Raw genomic sequence first — 24,712 nt, forward strand, 5'->3', positions numbered from 1 at the left:
ACTGACTGGATGATGTGCTTGTGCGTAAGCATCCTGAACGATAACACCCGCAGGTATTTGTTCAGTACTCGCAGATCTAAAATAGGACGGAGCCCGCCGTCCTTCTTGGGCACCAGGAAGTATTTGGAATAGCAACCCTGTTCGATCAGAGCAGGGTCTACTTGTTGAATGGCACGCTTCCTGAGCAATGCCTGTATTTCTACATTCAGAGCTGAGGACTGAACCGAGTCCTTCACTGCTGTTACCACCACTCCCCGAAAAGGGGGGGGCAGTTTAACTGGAACTGAAGGGTGTACCCAGTGAGTATAGTTTTGCGCATCCAGATGTCGTTGGTGCAATGTTGCCAGAACTGTAGCTGTGGTACAGTGTAGGGGTGGGTTAACAGCTGCCTGGGGATTTCAGGGCTGTTTTGACTGCGCTCGCTCGCGAGGGGCCTGGCCAGAACCACGAGGACGCGGTCTGCCACCTCTTCTATGCTGTGGTGGTGTCCTGCGCCACTGGTTTTCCTGTGGTTGCTTCGGCTGGAAAGGCTTATTCGGCCACATCCTAGCATCTCCTCCACCGCCAGGCCAAATGTGTGCCCCGGTGTGATTGGGGCATCCAGCAATGGGGCATTGTCAGGCTCCTGCACTCTCACATGCGAGAGCCAGAGCTGCCTTCTGGCCACCACCAGAGACGCAATGCTCCTTCCCTGAGCCTGTACATTCAGCTGGGCAAGCTTCACCAGCAGCTGAGAGACCGTCCCCAACTCGGTCCTCAGCACTGCGGAAGGGCACTCAGGTAGATCTCTTATGAGTGCCGCTTGGTAGACCGTCAGCAGGCTGGCCACATTCGACAGCCTGACCGCCTCTGTGGCCACAGCGTACCCCTTCTTAAGGTACATCTCTGTGATCCTGCCTTGCTTATTGGGGCATGTAGGATCCCTTGTCAGCCCTGATAGCGTTGGCTATCTTCTTCATCAACGCAGCGAACGCAGCATCCATCGATGGGAAGGATGCCAACCTAGCTTCGCTTGCCCCCTGCATATTAAAGGCTGAGGCCTTGCAAGAAGTCACAGGAGCAGAGGCCGGAGCTCCCCAGGTGGACTGATCCTCCTTGATAAAGGTTGGGAATGCCGGAAGCATCCTGGACTGATGGGGCTGGGCTGAAGGTCACTCAAACAGGGACCGCCGCGGTAGCTACACCATAGGCCACTACATGCCCAAGTGGCGGGTTGTACTCTCCACCACCGACCACATAGGGTCATTGGTATCCAGCACCTCGAGCTCGATGTCCTGCTCAGAGTGCTGGGAGGTGTAGAAAGCAGTTGAGTTTCAGCGTGCGGTTCCCTTGTGTTTCTCCGAGTGTCAGGGCCTCTATCTGGATGGGTTCATGCTGAGAGCTGGTTCCAGGCACGATCTTGTACTTTCTTTCATTTATTTATTTATCCAAGAGAGCACAATTGTAATTCACAGTGGGATTTATACTCTTTAGACAAAGTCGATTTTTTAATTTTCCGCGGCCGCTCTGATTGGCTGGTTTGTGTAAGGATTGGTGTGCAATCTTGATTATTCGCCCCCCCCCCTTCTTTTGCCTGATTAGTTCATTATCATAATTTAGAAAGGGGACATTTTTAAACGTACTTAACTTTTGCTAAATCATTCTGATTTTATTCAGAATTCCAGTTATTTTTACCGTAAGATATTACATATCTTTAGACTCCAAATATGTCTTGATATGACTGGTTAGACATTTCAAACAGTATAAAACCTGCTGGACTGTGGCTGTCCAGGGAAGAGGGTTGGCCATCTCAGGTATAGCTGAAACAGCGCCCCTACTGGTCAGGGGTCTTTATGATTCCAGGCAGAGACTTCTTTCCTCACCTCCAGGATTCAGTAAATTAGTAACTCTGAGTTAAAAGATGCGACTAGCTTGAGCGTGAAAGGAGCTTTATCTTCAGTCCTGGGTTACAGTGGTGAGGAGACATTCAAACTGGGCAATTCAGATCAGGGAAAAGAATCAGGAGTAAAGTTGATAAAGTTTATTAAAGTAAATAAATACAGTTTTAACAGATGACTTGCAAAATGCAAAACATTTCTGCTTATTGATGCCTAAAAATATCAATACATCACTCAATTAACACTAAACACAATGTTAAAGTGATCTTTTCATTTTGAAATGAAACAAAATGTTTTGAAATGTTTTGAAATGCCCCTTGGGCGCATTGTTTTATTAATCCACAAGATGGCACTCTTGTGCCGTGTCTCAAATACCAGCAACAGTATTTCCGTTGTTCCTTTTACTGGTAGAGTTCCGATGGTGGTTACTAACAATGGTAGTAACACATACTAGAGGTCTTCACAGGTCTACCCCGACCTGAGACCCGACTCGTACCGAACGGGTTTTCGTATGCAAAATTGTCACTCAACACCCGGATCGGGTTTGGTTCGATTTTGTTTACTCGGTAATGCACAAACTGTCAATTACCATTAAAGGCTCCGTTGGTACTAAAAATCATTGTTTATAATTCCTGTTGCATGGATTGGCTTCCCCCAGTAGCACATGACATGGCTTGCAGAGCGCAGCAGCAGACACGTGACCCGCATCGAAGGGGTTTCTTTAGATCATTCTTAAATGTCGGAGTAATGGATTTCTTTATGAAGGATGTGAAAGAAAAACGAATTCCATGAACAAAAGCTCACAGAAAAATGCAAGTCTGCGGTGTGGGAATCATGTGTTGTTATTGTGGACAAAGAAGAAAAACAAGTTTTGCAAAACACAAATTTTTCATCTCAATTTCATTTGCCCTTGTGTTAAGTTTGTAATAAAATCACGCATTTACGAGATCGTACTTCAGTTCATTTGATTTTCAGATAATCTATTTACCTTTTTATCTTTTACACAAACATATAATATATTTAATTGTATAGTCCTCTGTGTAGGTTCATGATGGAATAAACACTGATAATAAAACTACAAAAGAAAGTTGTGGATATCGAGTCAGGAGCTGATGATGCAGGGAGGAGGGAGTGTTTTGAGGACGGTGCAGACAATGACTGTTGCATATTTCAATTCTATTTCTCTCTTTTTTTCTGCCCAGTGAATGAAGTTGCAGTTGACAGTCTGCAGGCTCCAGAGCCAAGGAACAGAGCTGAGTTTTTAAAATGTAAGTCTGTTTTCACTTAAAATATTAGACAGATATTTGAAGAGTGGATGATATTCTATTGAAGATATTTAGTAATTAAGGGGTCTGAGTGGGGAAAATGGCAACACATACCCTGTAGGAGGGACGTATATAATATTTTACAATGATTAGCATCATTACTTTGTGCATTGATTGCCAGCTGCAAAATGAATTTACGCAAACTCACCCAAAATAATACAAATAATCCTATTACTCCCTTCTGTACCTTTGTATCTCAATGCCTCTTCTGTTTTCAAGCTATAGCCTTATGTCAGAAACAGCCATTATAAAAAGAACCTGCTGTAATATGTAATTTTGTTGGTTCTGTACCATTCAAACCTAGTGGAGATTTTCTCAGTGATTTGACTTTTCTAACCGTCTCTCATCTACCCGTCCTCTTCTCTTCAATTAGATTCCTGTCAGCTCACACTGGACCCCAACACAGCACATAGAGAGCTCTGTCTGTCTGAAGGGAACAGAAAGGTGACATGGAGGGGAGAGAACCAGAGATATCCTGATCACGCAGAGAGATTTGATAACCAGCCCCAAGTGCTTTGCAGAGAGGGTTTGTCTGGGACTCGCTGTTACTGGGAGATTGAGTGCAGTGGGGGATGGGATGATATAGGAGTCACATATAAAGGAATCAGCAGGAAAGGAGGTGATGGTTACTGTCGCCTTGGATTCAATAACAAGTCCTGGAGTTTGTCCAGTTACTCTGCCCGGCACAATAACAATGAAACTGCAATAACTGCCCCCCGCTCCCCCAGAATAGGAGTGTTTCTGGACTTTAATGCCGGCACGCTGTCCTTTTATGGCGTCTCTGACACAATGACCCTCCTGCACAGATTCCAAACCACATTCACTGAGCCGCTCTATCCTGGGTTTAGGCTTTCGGGTTCTGATTCCTCTGTAACAATCTGCCAGCTGAACTAGACTGTTTTGTGTTGTAAGAAACCCTTTGTATTGAACTCCCTGTCTGTCCTCTCCACTCCTCGGGTGAAGGGAATGTTCAATCTGACATAACTTTGGATGAAAGTTTGGGGGTAAAACGGCGCCACCTGCAGAGCGAAACAAGGTGAATTATTTGTTTTTAGCAACGAATGGGTTTCATATGAAATATGTTGATTGCCCATATATGTGAGGCAAAGTAATACTGTTGATTAGAAAGAAGTACATATTAACCTAATAACAAGGATTAATACATTCCATTGGCAGCCCGCAGTTTAGTGAATCCAGCTTATTAATATTGCAATGCGCACACGGGCAAGCGCCTCATCATTTTTCATGGCTGGATGTGACCCTGTATATATACAGCTGTAGTCAAAAGTTTACATATTTTAGTTTACAAAACTATTGCTTCAAAAGATTTTTCCTATAATTATTTGTTTTCTAGAAATTTCTAGAAATTATAAATTTCCATTGGGATATGTAAACTTTAGACTACAACTGTGTATATATACAATTGCAGTATGGGTAGCGTATTACTCTGGGCTCCAAACGGAGCTCTTTCTAAAAGGCACAGTCTGGAACCAAGGTGTTATTGAAATGAGAATGTGTTCTCAAGGGCTTCACTTAAAAAAATGAAAAAGAAAATGAACCATTGATTGATTTGTGTTTCAGCTGAATGTTTAGTAATTACCAGGGATCCAAGATTAAAAAAAGAAATGTGAAATTCTCAGAAGAAAAAAAAAATCCATGTTATTCCGCAATTAAAATAAAAGGTTAAAATTGAGTCTTCATACACACACAGTGCTACTGAATAACAGTTAACACAGGCAGTGTTTATTACACACACAGTGCTACTGAATAACAGTTAACACAGGCAGTGTTTATTATACACACAGTGCTACTGAATAACAGTTAACACAGGCAGTGTTTATTACACACAGTGCTACTGAATAACAGTTAACACAGGCAGTGTTTATTACACACAGTGCTACTGAATAACAGTTAACACAGGCAGTGTTTATTACACACAGTGCTACTGAATAACAGTTAACACAGGCAGTGTTTATTACACACGGTGCTACTGAATAACAGTTAACACAGGAAGTGTTTATTACACACACAGTGCTACTGAATAACAGTTAACACAGGCAGTGTTTATTACACACACAGTGCTACTGAATAACAGTTAACGCAGGAAGTGTTTATTACACACACAGTGCTACTGAATAACAGTTAACACAGGCAGTGTTTATTACACACATAGTGCTACTGAATAACAGTTAATGCAGGAAGTGTTTATTACACACATAGTGCTACTGAATAACAGTTAATGCAGGAAGTGTTTATTACACACACAGTGCTACTGAATAACAGTTAATGCAGGAAGTGTTTATTACACACATAGTGCTACTGAATAACAGTTAATGCAGGAAGTGTTTATTACACACACAGTGCTACTGAATAACAGTTAACACAGGCAGTGTTTATTACACACAGTGCTACTGAATAACAGTTAACACAGGCAGTGTTTATTACACACAGTGCTACTGAATAACAGTTAACACAGGAAGTGTTTATTACACACACAGTGCTACTGAATAACAGTTAACACAGGCAGTGTTTATTGGTACACTTTATTATTATGAATGTGATTAAATAGTCATATGTTTTGGCCACAACTGTATTTAATTTCTTTTTTAAGAATTGTTTTATATATATATATATATTTAAAAAATGACATCCAACAGTCAGTGCTGTAACCGTTTTTAAAAAAGTGAACTTAAGTTTTCTTATTGTATGTGTTTTTGTTCTTTGATTTCCATAAAATGTTTGTTCTGTTTATTTTTTTCAAATTATAGTAATGTGATTTAATAAAAACTTGAATTTGATTGTGACTTTTTCTTATTTATTAATACTCATTAACACTGTTCTAGATTAGAAGGTCTTAGTCGCAGAATTTGACAAGTTATTTGCAGAAAAATGCAATTTTTTCTTTGCAGATTTTAGGAAATTTGACTGCAGATTTCCGCGGGGAGCTACCAAAACAATGAGTTCATACTGACATCTAGTGGCTGAAAATAAAACCCGGGTTTTACTGTGTTTATATGATGCTGGATTCAAAATGTGCTTCTCTCTTCAGAAGCGCCAAAATTACATCACGTAGAAAATTGCATTATTTTATATATATATATATATATATATATATATATATATATATAGAGAGAGAGAGAGAGAGAGAGAGAGAGAGAGAGAGAGAGAGAGTTCTATATATTGTGAGGAAAGGATAGCGTCGCCTTTAAGAAATGGCAGCGCTAAGGAAGAAACTACACAACCCAAAAATCCGAGTACCAATTAATGGGGTGGGGTTTCTGGGTTTAAAAAGAAGCAGGGTAGAGCCATAGGGGGAGAGAAGTGTGGGGAGCACGGCCCGGTTGACCTGCCAGAAAATAGCATGCAAACTCCAGTGTGTTGCAAAAACGGAAAACAAAAATATTGCAAGGTAAAGTGATCGTTTGTGTTAAAATATAGTCAGTGTTTAGTTTATAAAAAGCGCAATTTTTCCTCTTGGTAAGGTAGCCTTTTGTTTGTTAAAGTTTATTTTATTTTCTTTCGTCGGGGTGCTATTTTGAAGATATTGTACTCCGTAGCAATTTAAAAGAGACCCGCGGTATTCAGTGCTGTGCGGTTGTGCGCTGTCAACTGTAGTGTGTTGTGCTATATGCTTTATAACCTGGAGAGGTATTGGTTATTTACATGCTGCAGAGTTAGTAAATAAGGATCAGAAAGAACGTACTTGTGAGACATTGGAAGTGCAAGACATTGTTTATTATAACATAGACACAAGACACTTTGCATATGATGAATACAGGGAAAACTGACGCTGGCTTTTAGAAGGAATACAATACGCCTCCTTGGATGACCAGGAGTTGGCTGCAGGAGTTCTTTCTCCACAGCCCGGATATCTTTGTTCACTTCTTTGGATGTCTGGGGTCATCGTTATTGTGTTCTTGGAATTCTTCTTTAAAAAGAAAAAAAGAACTGACCCATACTTGTACTTACTTGTTTTAAAGGATGATCCCAGCAGAGGGAACCTGTCTTGTACTTATCTGTGTTACAGGACTACTCCAGCAGAGGGAGCCTGTCTTGTACTTATCTGTGTTACAGGACAACTCCAGCAGAGGGAGCTTGGCTTGTACTTACCTGTGTTCCAGGACTACTCCAGCAGAGGGAGCTGGTCTAATACTTACCTGTGTTCCACGACTACTCCAGCAGAGGGAGCCTGCCTTGTACTTACCTTTGTTCCAGGACTACTCCAGCAGAGGGAGCCTGTCTTGTACTTACCTGTGTTCCAGGACTACTCCAGCAGAGGGAGCTTGTCTTGTACTTACCTGTGTTCCAGGACTACTCCAGCAGAGGGAGCTTGTCTTGTACTTACCTGTGTTCCAGGACTACTCCAGCAGAGGGAGTCTGTTGGATAGTTACCTGTGTGGTGGAACTACTCCAGTAGAGGGCGTCTGTCTTATACTTACCTGGGTTCACGGAATACACCAGCAGAGGGAGCCCATCCTACCGGTGACCCAGGTCAGCTCTAGGGAAGGGAGCTGACCCTGTTCTTACCCGCGGACTGACTCACTTCAGTCGAAGGATCCTTGGACTACTCTTCCATCTCCACATCTTGACGTAGCTAGTGAGGATCAAAGAAGTGAGTTAGTCAGTGGCCCGTACAGGGCAAGAAGTGTGACAGAAACTGCTAATTTGATGTAAATATTGTAAATAAATTATAGTTTCCTGCAAACATATCGAGTCTGTGCCAGTTGGTGGAACAGGAAAGCAGTGGTTCAGCAGCACGTGGGTACTAGATCCGTTACATTTGGTGTCAGCAGTGGAATACAGATCGACTGGAAACATACTCCAGTCGGCCCACGAAGTTCAACAAGATGGAGACCACTGACATGCTGATTCGAGCTCTTTTACATGCTACAGCAGTACAACAGGACCATAGCGCTAAAATGCAGGAGTTTCAACAGATGGCTGTGCAACTACAGCAAGAGACCAACCGGCTGAACACACAGCAATTGGAGGTTACCCGACAGGAGCTAGCAATTTTAAAGGGACGTTTGGACCAGTCGAGGGAACCTCCATATGTGTCTCCAATTCGACCCTCCCACGTCTTACAGAAGATGGCGCGGGAGGATGACTTAGAAGCGTTCCTGCTGGCATTTGAGCGCACCGCCACACGGGAGGGGTGGCCGTCAGAGAAATGGGCTGGGATTCTGGCACCGTTTTTGGTGGGAGAGGCACAGAAGGCCTATCACGACTTGGCCCCACAGGAAGCTGAGAGCTATCCTCATTTAACCCTTTGCGGTCCATTGTCGGACTGGGTCCGACATTGCAATTATTCCTCACAGGTCCTTTGTCGGACTGGGTCCGACATCATTATAGCAACGCAATAAACGGGTGTTTAGTCGTTTTTTCTCCGGAAAAAGCAGAGAAAACCATTCAATTGCCGAGTGGTAGCGACAGGAGCCGAGACAAGTCGGAAAAAAAAAAAAAAAGGCGTATTTCATGAATAGTCATACACGGTATCAGGTATCAGATAATGGGCGTCCATAGTAAACAAGCTGGCTAAGTGCGTCAGCGCACTGAGACTATCATGGACATTTGCAGAGCTTTTTTCAGATGTTATAGTAATAAAATAATGACTTGGATCGCATTATTGAGGAGTTTGGTGATAAAACGAGTGATCTGGAGATGATCGATCGGTATGTACGACTATTATTATTATTATTTATTTCTTACATAGCTGAACGCTATAGCAAACAAAAGGCTGGGGTGGGGCTGGAGATGCCTAGTGTGTGCTTTGTTGATATGCAGGGCCATTTAAACCCGTTTGACTGTGAAAAAAATACTTTTAAACAGCGCGTATAAAATTAACTGCGCGTGTGAAAATTAATTAGACCTGGCGTGCCTGACGCGCGATTAATAAATGGACCGCAAAGGGTTAAAAGCAGAGATCCTTGCTAGGGAAGGGATGACCTCGGCTGTCCGGGCACAGAAATATCATGCCTGGGGTTACACCACCGGAGTTCCACCCAGATCCCAGATGTATGATCTGATTCATCTGGCCACTAGGTGGCTCAAGCCGGATATAAATAACGCAGAGAAGGTAGTGGAGATCCTGGTCATGGATCGGTATCTGCGGTCATTACCAGCCCCACTGAGGAAGTGGGTGGGGCAAGGAGACCCCACTACTGTTTATTGATGTAAATATTGTAAATAAAACATATCGAGTCTGTGCCAGTTGGTGGAACAGAAAAGCAGTGGTTTAGCAGCACTTGGCTACTGGATCCTTTACAATATATATATATATATATATATATATATATATATATATATATATATATATAAACACTGACTAATGTCATAGGTGTGTCTGTCAGAAGTTCTATACCAATAAATCGTGCAAAATATATCTCTTGGCAAACGTGTTAGACTGCATTGCGATGCATATGGACCATAGGCAGTTTGTAGGCAACCTTGTTTTTACCATTTACTGCAACGATTCGCCATTGGTTATGGACCGTTTATCTTCTAAACTGAGCGACCAGCAACACCCTGAGCACATGACCAGCAACACCATGATCACATGACCAGCAATACCATGATCACATGACCAGCAACACTCTGAGCACATGACCAGCAACACCCTGAGCACATGACCAGCAACACCCTGAGCACATGACCAGCAACACCCTGAGCACATTGTAGCAATTCCCATGCTACATAATGTGAGTGTAAGTCTCACCCACCTGTCCCTTTAATTAGGGTCAGTAGCCTGGCAGGTTAAAACTTCATTTCCCATAGTTCCTTGCAACCACCCTCTGTTCATCCTCTCTCCTCATTGGCTCATTCAGAATTCCACCCCTCCAATCTCAGAGCTCCTTAGTAGCCAGCACTTGTATTAAAGCTGGCTAATCAGGCCTGAGGGAGACTCCCTTTCTCAGAGGAATCCATTAAACTACAACATTTTCTTTACTTAAATTTCAGTGAATCCATTACCACCCTTAGATAATTCCAGTGCATCCGTTTTATTTTCTTTTGTTGATGCGCTTTGTCTAAACTGCTCTTTTTGTTTTCACTGTTACTTGTTTAAGTTTAGCTGTTTTTCTAGGTCTGTTTAGTGTTTGTTGTTTTATGTGTGACAGCCTCCATTTATTCCTGATCCTCCTGATTTTTTCCAAACAACTGTTCACCATTCAACTCAACACTACTGGACAGTCTCAACAATTTCAACGTACTCAATGTTTTCAACCTTCTACAATCACCATCATTTCGGGACACTTTGCTGGACTACCTTATTTGTGGGTGAGATCATTTCTTTTTTGTTTGGATTTTTTCTACTTTAATTTGATACTTTGTTTCCTGTGTTTTTGTTATTTTGTTACTTTGTATGGATTTCAATTACCCTGCTATTACTGGACTTGTTTGGCCTACCTGTCATTTTCCCATCATTGCCATAGAGACTGTTAAATGTAATTGTTTCCACAAGTCACTGTTTTTCATCTGTAACTATTTATTTATCTTTTGTCTATCTGTGTGTGTTGTGTTTGTGAGTGTGGGTTTATTGGAGACCCTCCGGACACAACATTCATTTCTATTTGGTGATACTGTTTAGCCTTCTGTTTGTCCCTACATACTTATCTGTACCAGCTTTATTCTTACCTGTTACCTGCAATTATTTGAATTCCTTTCTTATTTCATTCATTTGTTCATTTTTTCATTTGTTGACATTATTGTTCACAATAATAAACCGATTGTTCGTGAAATTGACACCTCTGATGTCCCTGCTTTTGCTGTCTGTCACTCTTGCTGACTTATTTAGCTATAGGAATAGGGCCAGTAGTATCTCCTTAGGGAGGACAGTGCAACTGCATCTCAGTTTAACAAGTTTTTAGTCTTTTTTTCAACAAACACGAGTCTCTGTTCTCTGCAGGTTTTAACAATTCACATTTCTCAGCTTTTAAACAGTTTTTCATTTTTAAGTACAAGCGTTTTAACACTTTTGTGCTCATTTTATTTTCAAAACTTAAATACTGTATATTCCATCACTTGCAATGGCGGGTATATTCTATGGGGTGCCAGTAGATGGCAGTGCAGCATTTAAAGCCGAGGCGCATGGAAGTGAAGACACATTAGAGATAGTAAGAATAATCATTGAGGAAATGGAACCGAATTGTTGTTTTTTTCCCCCGTCACATGTTCTTATTCAAGTATGCTGCGATTTCAAATGTACTCATTAATATAAGTCTAAACATCGGTGTTCGTTTTAGAATACTGTAACTGATTTCAAATGCCAAGTCAGACTTAGGCCACCCCTACCCAGGAAAGAAAGAAAGAAAGAAAGAAAGAAAGAAAGAAAGAAAGAGCTGGAAGGTAAAAACTATCTTTACAAATACTGGTTATGGAAACCAGGGGTGTGTACCGGTAAACGACTCAGCCGCCCGGACAGATAGTTTAGTGTTTTGTTAAAATTTAGTTCAGACACAGGTTTTGATTAAACTGTTTATTTAGATTTCTCTGTTTTGTTTGTTTTTTAATAAAAATGTGCTTAATGACTAGAATTGACGCACCCACACAAACACAAACAGTGGTAAAGTCCTGGACCTTAACCTGATAAAGGGCTTTACCACAAGAAACGAAATACCTTTTGAAACATGCAAAGCTAGTTAAATTGTATGTGTGTGTGTGTGTGTGTGTATGTGTGTGTGTGTATGTATATATGTGTGTATATATATATATATATATATATATATATATATATATATATATATATATATATATATATATATATATATATATATATATATATATAAATTAATATATATATATTTTTTTTTTTTTTAAGTGGTAGTGCCCATCGATGATAGCTCTAGGGATTTCTCCAGGGCCACAGTGTTCCTTTGGTACTGTGCTGTCCAGACTTGGACCCAGTCCTGTAAGTGCGGTCTCACTACTGCATTATACAACCTCCTCATATCCTCCTTGGATTTGTACTCTACAGGGCTCTGGACTCTTGATCGGAGGGTTGTGGGTTCAATCCCCGGTGAGGACACTGCTGCTGTACTCTTGAGCAAGGTATTTTACCTAGATTGCTCTAGTAAAATCCCAACTGTATAAATGGGTAATTGTATGGGTAAGGGTGTCTGCTAAGAAATAAATAATAACTGAAGGACCCTGATCTTTGAGGGAGCAGTGGCTTGTGCAGTGTCATTCACACACAGCTTCCCTTGCTGAAGGTCTTTTCATCAGCGCTGTTTCGAGACACACTAGATCAGGTCCCAAACCTCAGCACATGTCCTGGTTCATCACAGTATTGATCCACTGCAGGGGAGACCAGCAGGTTAGAGAAAGTGGCTCAGTGTCAAGGAACTGGTAATCAGAAAACAACTGCTTCAGCCTCTCCAAGCACTCCTCCAGCAGTGCAGCTCCAAACTGTGATAAAACCAGGTTAATAAAACGAGCAGATCGGACTCTCAGAACAGAGGCCAGGGATTCTGCACTTCTCAAGGGACACACAATCCAGTCCAATCCATTCCACACTTTACTGACACCCTTGCTGACCAGTGAAGAGGGGAAACAAACTGATTCTAAAACAGCACATTTTAAAACAGAATTGTGATGGACTTTTCACTATGCTCTCACCTTCAATGGGTTGGAGTTGTATAGCTGGTTTAGCTGATGAGAAGTGATGGATTGAGAGTATACAGTGTGGGGTGGGGAGTGTTGAGGAGGGGGTGCTGTTAATGAGAAGTGATGGATTGAGAGTATACAGTGTGGGGTGGGGAGTGTTGAGGAGGGGGTGCTGTTAATGAGAAGTGATGGATTGAGAGTATACAGTGTGGGGTGGGGAGTGTTGCGGAGGGGGTGCTGTTAATGAGAAGTGATGGATTGAGAGTATACAGTGTGGGGTGGGGAGTGTTGAGGAGGGGTGCTGTTAATGAGAAGTGATGGATTGAGAGTATACAGTGTGGGGTGGGGAGTGTTGAGGAGGGGGTGCTGGAGATGAACTGTGCTGGAGCTGGGAGCTGTAAATTGGGAGTTGTGTGCTGTGCCTTGTGAGAAGCTGAGACACCAGATTGCAGCTCAAGCTGAGGACTTGGAGGATTGGAGCTGTGTGAGATCACTAGGAGCAGTAGTTGAGGATCAGTGGGTATCCTACCTGGGAACAGTGTGTTCATGAGCAGTGAGATATACACCCCTTCCCTTTAGACCTCTCTCCCTCTCTCCTTCTCAAGCACTTAGCCTGGGTAGACTGGCTGCACGGGGCTTTCATGTGTTTTAAATGGGATGTTTTAGTCTTTTAGGGGCTGTTAGCTTCACTAACCATTTGGAAGTGTCTGATAGTCTGATAGTTTAGTTACAAAGACCTGTATGAAATAGGCTGGTCTGCTGGTATTGTTTAGTTACACATACCTGTATGAAATAGGCTGGTCTGCTGGTATTGTTTAGTTACAAAGACCTGTGTGAAATAGGCTGGTCTGCTGGTATTGTTTAGTTACACAGACCTGTATGAAACAGGCTGGTCTGCTGGTATTGTTTAGTTAAAGCAACACTGTGTGTTCATTGTTATAATAGAATATCTTTTATGTGTGTTTAACATTTTCTCCAAAGCTTTTTTGTTCTCTTCACGTTTCCAGAGAGCAGCTGCTGTTGACAGACCACTTAGTTTATGTTCATTTCAGAAGTAGGTGCAGAACAAAACATTTATTGAAAATTAAAACTTTACAAAACATTTAAATAAAAAGTACAGGAAAAAAAGGTTTGCATTAATTGAAGTACAGAAATGTAAAAAAAGGTTATTAAAATGGTGCTTATTTACATTCATGTTTGGGTTTTAATTTAAAACCTGATTATAAGGATTGTTCACCTTAAATGGTGCTTTGAATAATAATAAACAATAAAATTAATAAATAATAAACTGCCCCCTCTCTAAACAACTTGATTTAAACCATAAAGAGTCTTTAACAAAACAGTGCTTGGAACAGTCCTGAAGATTGTGTGAATAGAGCCCTACATTTCCAATGGAACCACACCAAGTGAAAAGAATTGCTTTCAATCAGGCTCTTAGTTGGCAGGTGCTTCCATTTTCAAAAGTGCACAAACTACTACTGAGGCTTTTTCACAAGGAACAGTCTCAAAATTGATGTGACTCTCTCTATGTATGGACCATTCTGACTTGACTGCAGATTTCCACCCCCAATACAACACAACCTGAAGGAATTAGAGGCTGGTAATCATTGAGGAATGGTCCCGTATCCCTCCAGCACAATTTAAAAAGCACCTTGCAGAATCGCTACCTGCCACTTCCAATCAGTGCCATGCTGGCTGCCCATGGAGGCAATACACCATATTGACACTGTTTCTGTTTTTTGTACAAATAATGAAAAATCTTTTTCAATAAGCAGATTAATTTAAAATACAAAATAAATGGCCCATACAATGAAGTGTAAATCATTTGTGTTTAATGTGATTTGTCCTGATTTGTTTACAGCTAATATACAGTTTTATATTTTCATTTATTGCAGATTTCTTATATCATCTATTCAGTGTTTATAACACATTATAAATGCTGTTACTACCCTGTATCACTTGCTCTATAACGCATTGTAAAAACATTATAACTCATCTTTTAAGCATCTACAGCATATTAATACACTTTTTAAAAATGACACCTTCATATATTATTAGTTTATTTAGCAGACGCCTTTATCCAAGGCAACTTACAGAGACTAGGGTGTGTGAACTATGCATCAGCTGCAGAGTCACTTACAACTACATCCTACCCGAAAGATAGAGCACAAGGAGGTTAAATGACTTGCTCAGGGTCACAAAATGAATCAGTGGCTGAGGTGGGATTTGAACCAGGGACCTCCTGGTTACAAGCCCTTTTCTTTAACCACTGGGCCACACAGCCTCCTAGCAACAAGTTCAAACTCTGTTCAGCTAGCAGGATTTTACTGTATACAGGAATCTGCTAGAAACTATATTGACATTCCTTTGACATGGCAAGTATTGTGAGCTGCTATTTACACAAACTCACATTGATAGGGATTGGAGCTGACAAATTAATCCCATGAATCTCAGCTGCTGTGCACTTCCATTCTATATATAGGTCTCAAATATGCAGTGTTAAAAGAAACACCTGCTATAGTAAACATGCACCCTGAGAATAAGGCATAGAAACTGAGAACTTTATTTAACCTCAAGTAACACCAGATATCATTTTCAAAGCTGAACATTTGAGTCATATGGAGCCATGGAAGTGCAATATAGGAACAGATTATTTTAGTGAGCTACAATCACCTTAAGAGATACTTATCAGTTCTTGCTCTGGGAATTCTAGCACTGTGCAGAGATGCCAACTAAGTCTGCCACTTGGTGCTATTTATGTGTTTGTAATCAATAAATACTCAGGACATATTGAACATTTTATGCTGAAACAGCTTTCCAGTTGTGAGTGTTTACAATTACAAAAACACTAACCTGACAGATTAAACAGTAACATTTAGTTAGATACAAACACCTTAAGAGAGTCTTATCAGTACTTGCTGTGGGAATTCTAGCTAGTTCTGCTGGCAGATTGTTACCGTGGAATCATAGCAATCAAGCCTAAACCCAGGATAGAGCGGCTCAGTGAATGTGGTTTGGAATCTGTGCAGGAGGGTCATTGTGTCAGAGACGCCATAAAAGGACAGCGTGCCGGCATTAAAGTCCAGATACACTCCTATTCTGGGGGAGAGGGGAGCAGTTATTTCAGTTTGATTGTTATTGTGCTGTGCAGTGTAACTGGAACCAGAGCAGATTAAACTCCAGGACTTGTCATTGAGTCCAAGGAGACAGGAATCATCCCCTCCTTTCCTGATGATTCCATTATATGTGACTCCTATATCAGCCTCTTCCCCACTCCACTCAATCTCCCAGTAACAGCGAGCCCCAGACAAACCCTCTCTGCAAAGCACCTGGGCATAGCTGTCAAATCTCTCTGGGTTATCAGGACATCGCTGGCCCTTTCCCCATGTCACTTTTCTGTTCCCTTCAGACAGACAGAGCTGTCTATGCACTGTGTTGGGGTCCATTGTGAGCTGGCAGGAATCTGATCGAAGAGAAGAAGACGGTTAGAAGAGAGATGGTTAGAAAAGTCAAATCACTGAGAAAATCTCCACTAGGTATCTGTTGACATTTTCCCCACTCAGACCTTTCTCTCCTTAAATGTCTTGGTGTCCCTGGATAGTGTTAGCTCTTCTCAGAATGGAGTTTAAATCAAATGTATCAGTGAAAACAGACTTACATTTTAAAAACTCAGCTCTGTTCCGTGGCTCTGGAGCCTGCAGACTGTAAGCTGCAACTTCATTCACTGGGAAGAAAAAAAGAGAGAGAAACAGAATTGAAACATGTGGATTAATACACAACACACACATGACTCTGAATGGCAATCTGAAAAGAAAAAAAGGCTTATTCATGGCATTTCTGGGTCTAAAAATACGTACTTCAAGATATTCACGATTACAATTAATATATATTCCTTCCGTATCGGTGCAGCATCCAAAGTCAATATGAACACATCTGCCACTGTCTTGTGTTCGTTCCTCTCCATCACATATCTTTGCCCAACAGTACGGTGTCCATATGAGGACACCCTTGTGTGTCAAACATACAACAGTCATTGTCTGCTCCATCCTCAAATCACTCCCTCCTCCCTACTCCCTCCTCCATCCTCTCTCCTCCCTGTGCCTTCATGCTCCCTGCTCCCTACTCCCTGCTGCCTCTACAATGAGCATAAAGGAGGGAGGAGAGAGCAGGGAAGAGGCAGCAGGGTTGAGAGATCATAGAGGAGGGAGGTAGCAGGGTGGATGAGAGAGTATGGAAGAAGGAGGAGAGAAAATAGATTTGAAACATTTGGATTAATACATAGCACACACAAGACTCCAAACAGCAATCTGCCATGTTCTTAATCTTTAAACACAAAGTGCATCTGTTCAGTTTATCAGTGCAGCAAAGGACCCAGCTAACTCCACCTTCATCATTTCACACAAGGACTAATCTAATACATCTCCAGCCACTCTTTTACTGAGGCGTTAGGTCAGGGGTGGTCAACTCTGGTCCTGGAGAGCCACAATGCAGCAGGTTTTACAGGTAACCCTTAAATCATCCATTTCTAAGGACTTCAAACCATTTCATTTTGACAAGTTAAGCAGGTCATTTGTTCAATTAAGTAATTTAAAGAAAATTTGGAACAAAAACCTGAACATCCAGCAGCTCTCATGGACTAGAGCTGACCTCTCCTGATTTAACTGAACACATGAAGTTGTTAAATTGATCAAAAAACTTGCATTCTTCAGAAAAGGATGATTTAAGGGTTACTTCTAAAACCTGCTGGACTGTGGCTCTCCAAGATCAGGGTCGGCCACCCCTGAATAAGGTTATTCCATAAAGGGAGAATGTTTCTGGAGATAAAATGTTTTACTGGAAGAAAAGCCTTACCTTTTAAACGTCTACCACGTCTCCTAGACCACAGTCTATAAACTGCTGTTGCATTCACTGAATAAAATACAGAAAACAGTTTTTAAACCAAAGACTTTACTGCAGAGGATTTGGAATACAAACATGACCAGACCTCTAATTCCTATACATCTTTGATAAGAAAGTGCATAACTATAAGTTAGCATCCTATATGGAATGAATGTGTTGTTTAATGTTTGAATCCCTCTGTCTGTTTGAATGCTATTGTGTTGTTTTCTCATGTAATGTCTTTAGAAACTCTCTTCCTTCCTGCTCTCATCACTCAGAATGTCACTGTAAATGAGGTGGGGCGTTTCAGCCTGGCGAAATCATTTGAAATAAAAAATATGCAATATTTACATAACCAACAATCTGGAAAAGGTCTTTTTAATGTCTTGCAACCTGTCCCCCCTCAAGCCGTGGTCTATTTGAGAAATCTCTACCAAAGGAATCTATTTCACACTAACCTGTTTTGGTTATTTTGACTAATTCCCCCTTGCAGAAGTCCTCAATATGGTCTTTAAGTTCATATACAGCGTTCCTCACAGCCCCAAAAGAGATGTCGGTATTGACAGTAATGCTGGGTAAGTCTCCAGCTTCAGGAGGGACACAGAGAGACTGGAAATTCTACAACAGGAAAGTGGAGAAAAATACATTTTCAGTGAAATAAAATGGGGTCCAAAACATTCCTGGGGAAAAGCAAGGATTCATTCAATTGGAGAGGTCTGTCTGAAACCGTCCCAGTTATGGACTTGAGATTTTCTAACAAGCAGTGATGTTACCTGTAGAAAATGGATGTGATCCTCTGTCTCTGAAAGCTGTTTCAGCTCAGCGTTTCTCCTCCTTAGCTCAGCAATCTCCTGCTCCAGTTTCTTCATGCGTCCTTCAGCCTGATTCACTGCAGCCTTCTCGTTAGCTCCAATAAGCTCAATAACCTTAGTGTGGATCTTCTCAATGGATCGGATCAGCTCAGTAAAGATCTTCTCACTTTCCTTTATTTCTATGCATGCAGATTTCTGAGTAAAAGAACACAGTAGAGGAGACATATTTAGAATTGATATAAAAAACAATCAGTGTGAGCTAAAACAGTTTTATATATTTATGTCTTATCAAGACCCACTTTCAGTGACTCCACAGCCTGTTTCAGCTCCTCCACTTCTTTCAGTCTCTCCTGGATTCTCTGTTGTATTTCTGTCTGTGTCTCTCCCAGCTGCTTCTATGTAGAAACACAGTGACAGTGACATTTCTGATGGGACATTGGGTGTTATCCTGTCACACCCAATACAAGCTATTTCAGAGCAGGCTGTGTTATTAACACCTCTCCCCTTAATATGGAGTTAGATTAACCATACACACATTATGCAAACAGATACCCTAAGGGATTAACCACTAACCCAGATTAAATCAAGGATTATATTTGAATCATGTTGCCCTACATTTTTTAATATGTAATCCTTGTTTAAAAGATTAAAATATAATGACATTGCACCACTCATTTTAATCCATGTTTAAATGTGAAAGGTGAATTAAATTTAAACCTTCCTTGGAGGTGGTTTAAACTTGGATATAATGGTAGCATACCTCAGATGGATTGAGTGCCAGGAAAGAGTTCCACAAAGAAAAATTAGAGATACTTTGAATCCATTTGAATTTTACAGCGATGAGGAATATTGTGTAATTGAGTCAAGGAAGGCGAAAAGAAATGGAGACAAAAGTTGTGTGTCGTGTTTTATATATCATGTAACATTTTTAAAAAAACAATAAAAAATAGTATGCATCATGTTAAATGTATATCCATGTACACAGGGGTTCATGTGTGCCGATCGCAGTGGACTTCAGATCCTGTACTTTTTTTGTCTGACAACTGAGAATTGCACAGTTTGCAATGAATCATATGAAATAAGTTATTTTATGTTACAAAAAAGAATTCCTCGTACATAACGTACAAAAAAGGTTTCCTATTTCTTGAATTGAAGGAGAAAAGTATTCTGTAACACTATATTTTAGGATGTGACATCAGTGTTTTAAAAAATGTGCTTTTTTTCACAACACAAACGGCGAAACACCAGAAAACTAGTGCATGTCGCTCCTGTTCATCAGATTAGTCGGTCAACAACTGGTATTGTTCAAATCTGAAGATTATATTAAAACAGGGCTGGGCAAAGATCGTTAGACAGCTACCAACACCAGCAATAGGCATCAAACCCACAAGCACAAGACAACTGGAAACACATCATATGGAAGCTACTGTAAATCAAGGGCCGTGGACTATGGCTGGAGAAATGCTATCCCTCTTCCTTAATTATAAGAATCGGTTTACAAATGAACCCCTGCATGCACGGGTGTCGATAACTAGCCTAGATAATTAGTGGCCTTAAATTGCTTCTCATTCCAAATTTACCGTCTCCAGTAAATTAATACTTTCTGTAACCTTGTGGCTTTCTTGCCTGAAACAACGTAACCAAGGACAATAAAATAAATATATTACATTTTAGGAAGCCAATAAATACTTACAGAACTAAAATAAACATTTTAAATTTTATGCAAATTAAAACAAAGCTATTATTAGTTAATTGATATTCAGAATTAATCCAGGACAACCCGTTCGGCAGAACTAGATATCGGGTTAAAAATTGTAAGAACGCCTCAGGCTGCATGTGGGGCCTATGTTGCTGCTTTATGTTATTTAATTTAAAACATCATCTGAGCAGAGCCATATTATACAATTATACAATCATTACAATTAATAGAATGGAATGTTTTCTTATGCTTTCTATGCTTTTTTGTTTACATTTGTTTTTACTTTTACATTTGTTAAATATGGTGTATACAAAGAATGACTGATTGTTAATCACAAATCGAGGATTATCTGATGAATCCAAGATTTATTAATCCTGGTTTAAATTTCTGTGGTGCAATGTAACTGTGATTAAAACATAACCCCAGATCAACTAACCCTAGTTTAGCACTAAACTGAGTTTTATTAATCCACGTTGGAGCATTGGCCCTTAAGTGTCAATATCTAAAGATATGCTATCTAAACTGTCACAATAATTCTTAGTTAAATAGAATGTAGTAAATTACATGATATTTTTTCACTGTCTCTTCACCTCCTTGTGATGTTTTCAGTGATTCGGAGTGGTCTTATTGCAATACTCAATTCTTATTCTAATGAGTGTGTGTTATGGGGCCTTAACCTGAGTTCAGAAGCTGATCTTCAGTCTTGTTTCCAGTCATAGACATCTTGCAGACAGGCTAGATCAGACAACATGCCTGAATAGTCATAAAAGCCAGCACCATCTAGTGCACAGCTGCCAGCAATTCAACAGAAAACTTGATTTACTGCACCTGTCCACTAGATGGCACTGGCTCTTACTACTAAGAATTGTTGCTGGGCTAGCATGTGTTACATTACATAAGCTTATGACAGGCAACTAGAAAACTGAAGATGATTTCTTTTTAATGTATGTTGTATTTAATATTTATTTGGGGCAAATGTTTTTGTTTAATCATTGAATGTAAGTACCAGTCTTAGTTATTTACATGACTTAACCAATTTAACTATGATATTGTAACAATGATATGACAATGAAGCATATTCTTTTTACACAAACAAAACATGATAAATAAATTGTTACATTAAAACAGTCGACATGAAAAGAAATTGAACTGAGTAAAAAATCCATACAAACCGCAAACTACAGATACTTATAAACTACATAGTTTAGTCAGAGAAAGTAAACAAGGTCTTAATACAATATTACAATGTAATTGATCTGATATGAAACTGTGTAGTCTTGTAAACAGAGATGTTAAATATCCCTTGGAATCCTTCTCTTCTGGGATAGCTACAAAGGAATGGTTCAAACCCGTACCTGTTTCTCAGTCCTTTCTTTCTCAGCTGAGACTGTATCATGGTTCTTGTGTTCATCTTGTGAACACAACAAGCAAATGCACATCTGATCGGTTCTGCAGAAGAACTCCAAAATCCTTTGGTGTTCAGCACAAAGCTTTAGCTCCAGATTTCCAATTGCATTGACCAGCTTGTGCCTCTTAAAAGCAGCCCCCTCATAGTGTGGATTGACGTGTGTTTCACAGTAAGAGGCCAGGCACGTCAAACAGGATTTCACAGCTTTGAACTTTCTCCCAGTGCAGAAATCACACAGCACATCTCCAGATACAGCATAACTTTGAGCAGGAGGAGGATTGAGTCTTGTCTTCTTTAATTTCTCCACAATTTCAGCCAGCATGGTGTTTCTACGCAGAACAGGCCTTGGGGTAAAGGTCTCTCTGCACTGGGGGCAGCTATAGACACCTGTATGATCAGTCTGATCCCAGCAGTTCTTAATACACCCCATACAGTAACTGTGTCCACATGCTGTAGTTACTGGGTTCTTCAATATCTCCAGACACACTGGACAGCTGAATTCGTCCTCAGACCACAAGTTTGAAGCCATTCTTGCTCCAGTGATACAGAGAGACTGGCTATTTCACAACAAACATAACTTTTTAAAGCTCTAAGAGGCAGTGTTTTGGACTGAGGCCAGGTTTTAATAAACAGGTTGAACAGAAACTGAGTTACGTGTCAAGAATGTATCATTTCCTGAGATCTCTCCTGCTCAGCTCTCTTGTTTCAGTGTACACAAGCCATGCATTCCACACTGTGAGCAGCTCTGTGTTTAAGACACTAGATCAGAATATCAGCTGGAACGTCTACCAGCACTTTATTAGAAAAAGACACCATAGTGGAGGGTTCTAACATGTTCAAGAGAAATATCAAGCTGGAGTGAATCTAGGAGCAGTGCAGTGATGTTGGAATGGGCTAACAGGGATATACTATTTCAAAGATTAGATAACAATACAATAATACAATACAATAGGGATTTATAAAGAGCCTTCTGTGAAACACCTCAAAGTGATGTACATGGAATAATAATAATAATACAATACCTTGTCTAACAAATAGGTTTTTAATCTTGATTTAACAAATGGCCCTGATGCTGAGTCCCTGATATGCAGATGCACTAAGAGTCTGCATGATAGTTTTCTCTGACTTCACTATGATGTCATGGTGTGTGATGTCATTGTGCACCACACTCTTTAGCTGTAAGGTCACACAGGTGCTCAGGGCTCTCAGGACAGTGTCCAGCCTCCTGTCTAGAGCAGAGGGAGAAGCAGCAGAAATAGCTACACAATATATTGCATCCTGCAGCCACCTCATGCAGCCTCTCAGTGCATCTGCTGTGCTCTTATAGTGAGGAGTGTCATCGTGAAGTCAGGCATATCATCGTGAAGCCGTCTGCATCTGGGACATCAAGGGAAATAAGGAAAACATTCTGATTTGGTAACTTCATTTTAGAAAGTTGGCTTATGAATGCACCTGTATCTCTTAGAATGAGGGAAACTCCACCACAGAACCAAGACCAGAAACTATGGGACAACCTGATGTCTTATCAAGTGATTTATGGAGCTTAGGTAGCACATGTAGTACAGTGTCACAGGTGAGTCTGATCTGTCCTTCCTGTGCTACAAGAAACTAGTTCCTTTTGAATGGAAGACATCCTTTGCATTAATGCATGGCTCTTCAGTGGAACCAGATTCAGCTACAATGTGTTTCCCCACTGATGATAAAGATGAGAAAATAGGTTGGAAATCCAGTGATATGAAAAACAGTGAGTCCTGTGTTCTGGATGGAGGGAATACCTCTTGAAATTGCCCATTGTGATGAAATTGAAATGCATGAAAGAAACAGTTATCAATCCAGAACCATTGCTTCTCGTGAGAGACTGATTCTGAACAGAGGGAGTCTATAGTAAACTGTGGATGTAAAAAATACCTGATTGGGTTATCAATGATAAGGTCAAAGCCCTGCCCAGCCTGCAGCCATGTGATCAAGCACTGCCGGATTCTATTTGAATGTAGCAGTCCTGAAAGGATGTCATTCTCACATTTAAATGCTGAACCAGACAATGTGAGAAGAATCGAGTGTGTTGGTTGGACTGATCACCCAGTTAAACGGGCTCATTGGAATGTAAGGAAGGTGTCCCTGCCAACCGTGTTCAATTGTCTTGGAGGCATCAAGTAAAGGCAATTGTAGCCCATACCTGTGATGTGAAAAGATGGCTAACCAGACCTGCTGTAGTTCTTACAGAGCCACTCAGAGCTGAACAGGAGATTGGATTTGAATCTTGCTGGAACCGAGCAGATCTGCTTGTCATGAACTGGATGTTGTAAACAAAGTGTAAAAACACCCTGTTCAGGATGATGTTATGATATACTCTTTATTAGGCCTATAAGTAATATTGTAGAATTGTATTCCTTTTTGAATATTCTAGTAACAGTAGAAAACTATTACTGTATTTGTGTAAGTCTGTGTAGAGGGAACTCACTGAGTTGAGCTCGTGCTGGCTGGTAGCACCTGTGAAATGTACTAGCCTTCCTTATCAGGTGGAAACATCTTTTAAAACTAAACACAGAGCCTCTATAAGAATAACAAACTCTTTGGAGAGAAATAATATGTTTTAAGTACATTGAAACAGAATTATTGAGCTAAAATAAGTTTTTGTACTTATTTAAGGTTTTACTGTAATAAAAATAGAAATCTTATTACAGGAAAACTGTAGATGCTGAGGGTGGGAATTCAATAACAGGACTGTGACCTGGTTTAATAACCTTGGTGAAGCTACAAGTCTGTCTCAAACATACAGTAGACTTACTGGAAGGGACCCCTCACCTTTGCTTGCTCGAGCAAAGCAGTACTAGACATTGAGATAAGGGGAATATATGGGTAAGCCGCAATCTCAAATCCAGGGTCTCTCTACCATGTATAATCTTTATAATCACTAACGAGGAGTATCCCATGGTATTAAAAAAACGACATAATGATCTGATGTCCATTATCTCATTATGTTATCTATACAATTAATGAGAGCTTAGTTATAAAATTAGGATGTAAGCCTTTCTCTTATCAGTTAACATACCGTGTGGGTAGTTTCTTAAGTCCGGACAAGATATGACTTCATACAATGGATTTGAGAAAGT

General features: G+C 40.5%; 1 protein-coding gene across 1 annotated transcript in view; it reads right to left on the minus strand.

Annotated features, from left to right (window-relative positions):
- Window positions 1-22,162, minus strand: part of LOC117965738 (E3 ubiquitin/ISG15 ligase TRIM25-like) — a 323,400-nt gene extending 301,238 nt beyond the window's left edge. Inside the window, exons 1-2 of the mRNA XM_059016625.1 lie at window positions 21,547-22,162; window positions 18,792-18,887 (exon numbers count right to left, since the gene is read on the minus strand). Of these exons, the coding sequence (XP_058872608.1) occupies window positions 18,792-18,887; window positions 21,547-22,128 (678 nt within the window). The 5' untranslated portion in view covers window positions 22,129-22,162. The remainder of the gene's footprint in view (window positions 1-18,791; window positions 18,888-21,546) is intronic.
- Between the last annotated feature and the right edge of the window lie 2,550 nt (window positions 22,163-24,712).

Source organism: Acipenser ruthenus, chromosome 53 (genome assembly GCF_902713425.1).
Source record: "Acipenser ruthenus chromosome 53, fAciRut3.2 maternal haplotype, whole genome shotgun sequence".
Classification (NCBI taxonomy): Eukaryota; Metazoa; Chordata; class Actinopteri; order Acipenseriformes; family Acipenseridae; genus Acipenser; species Acipenser ruthenus.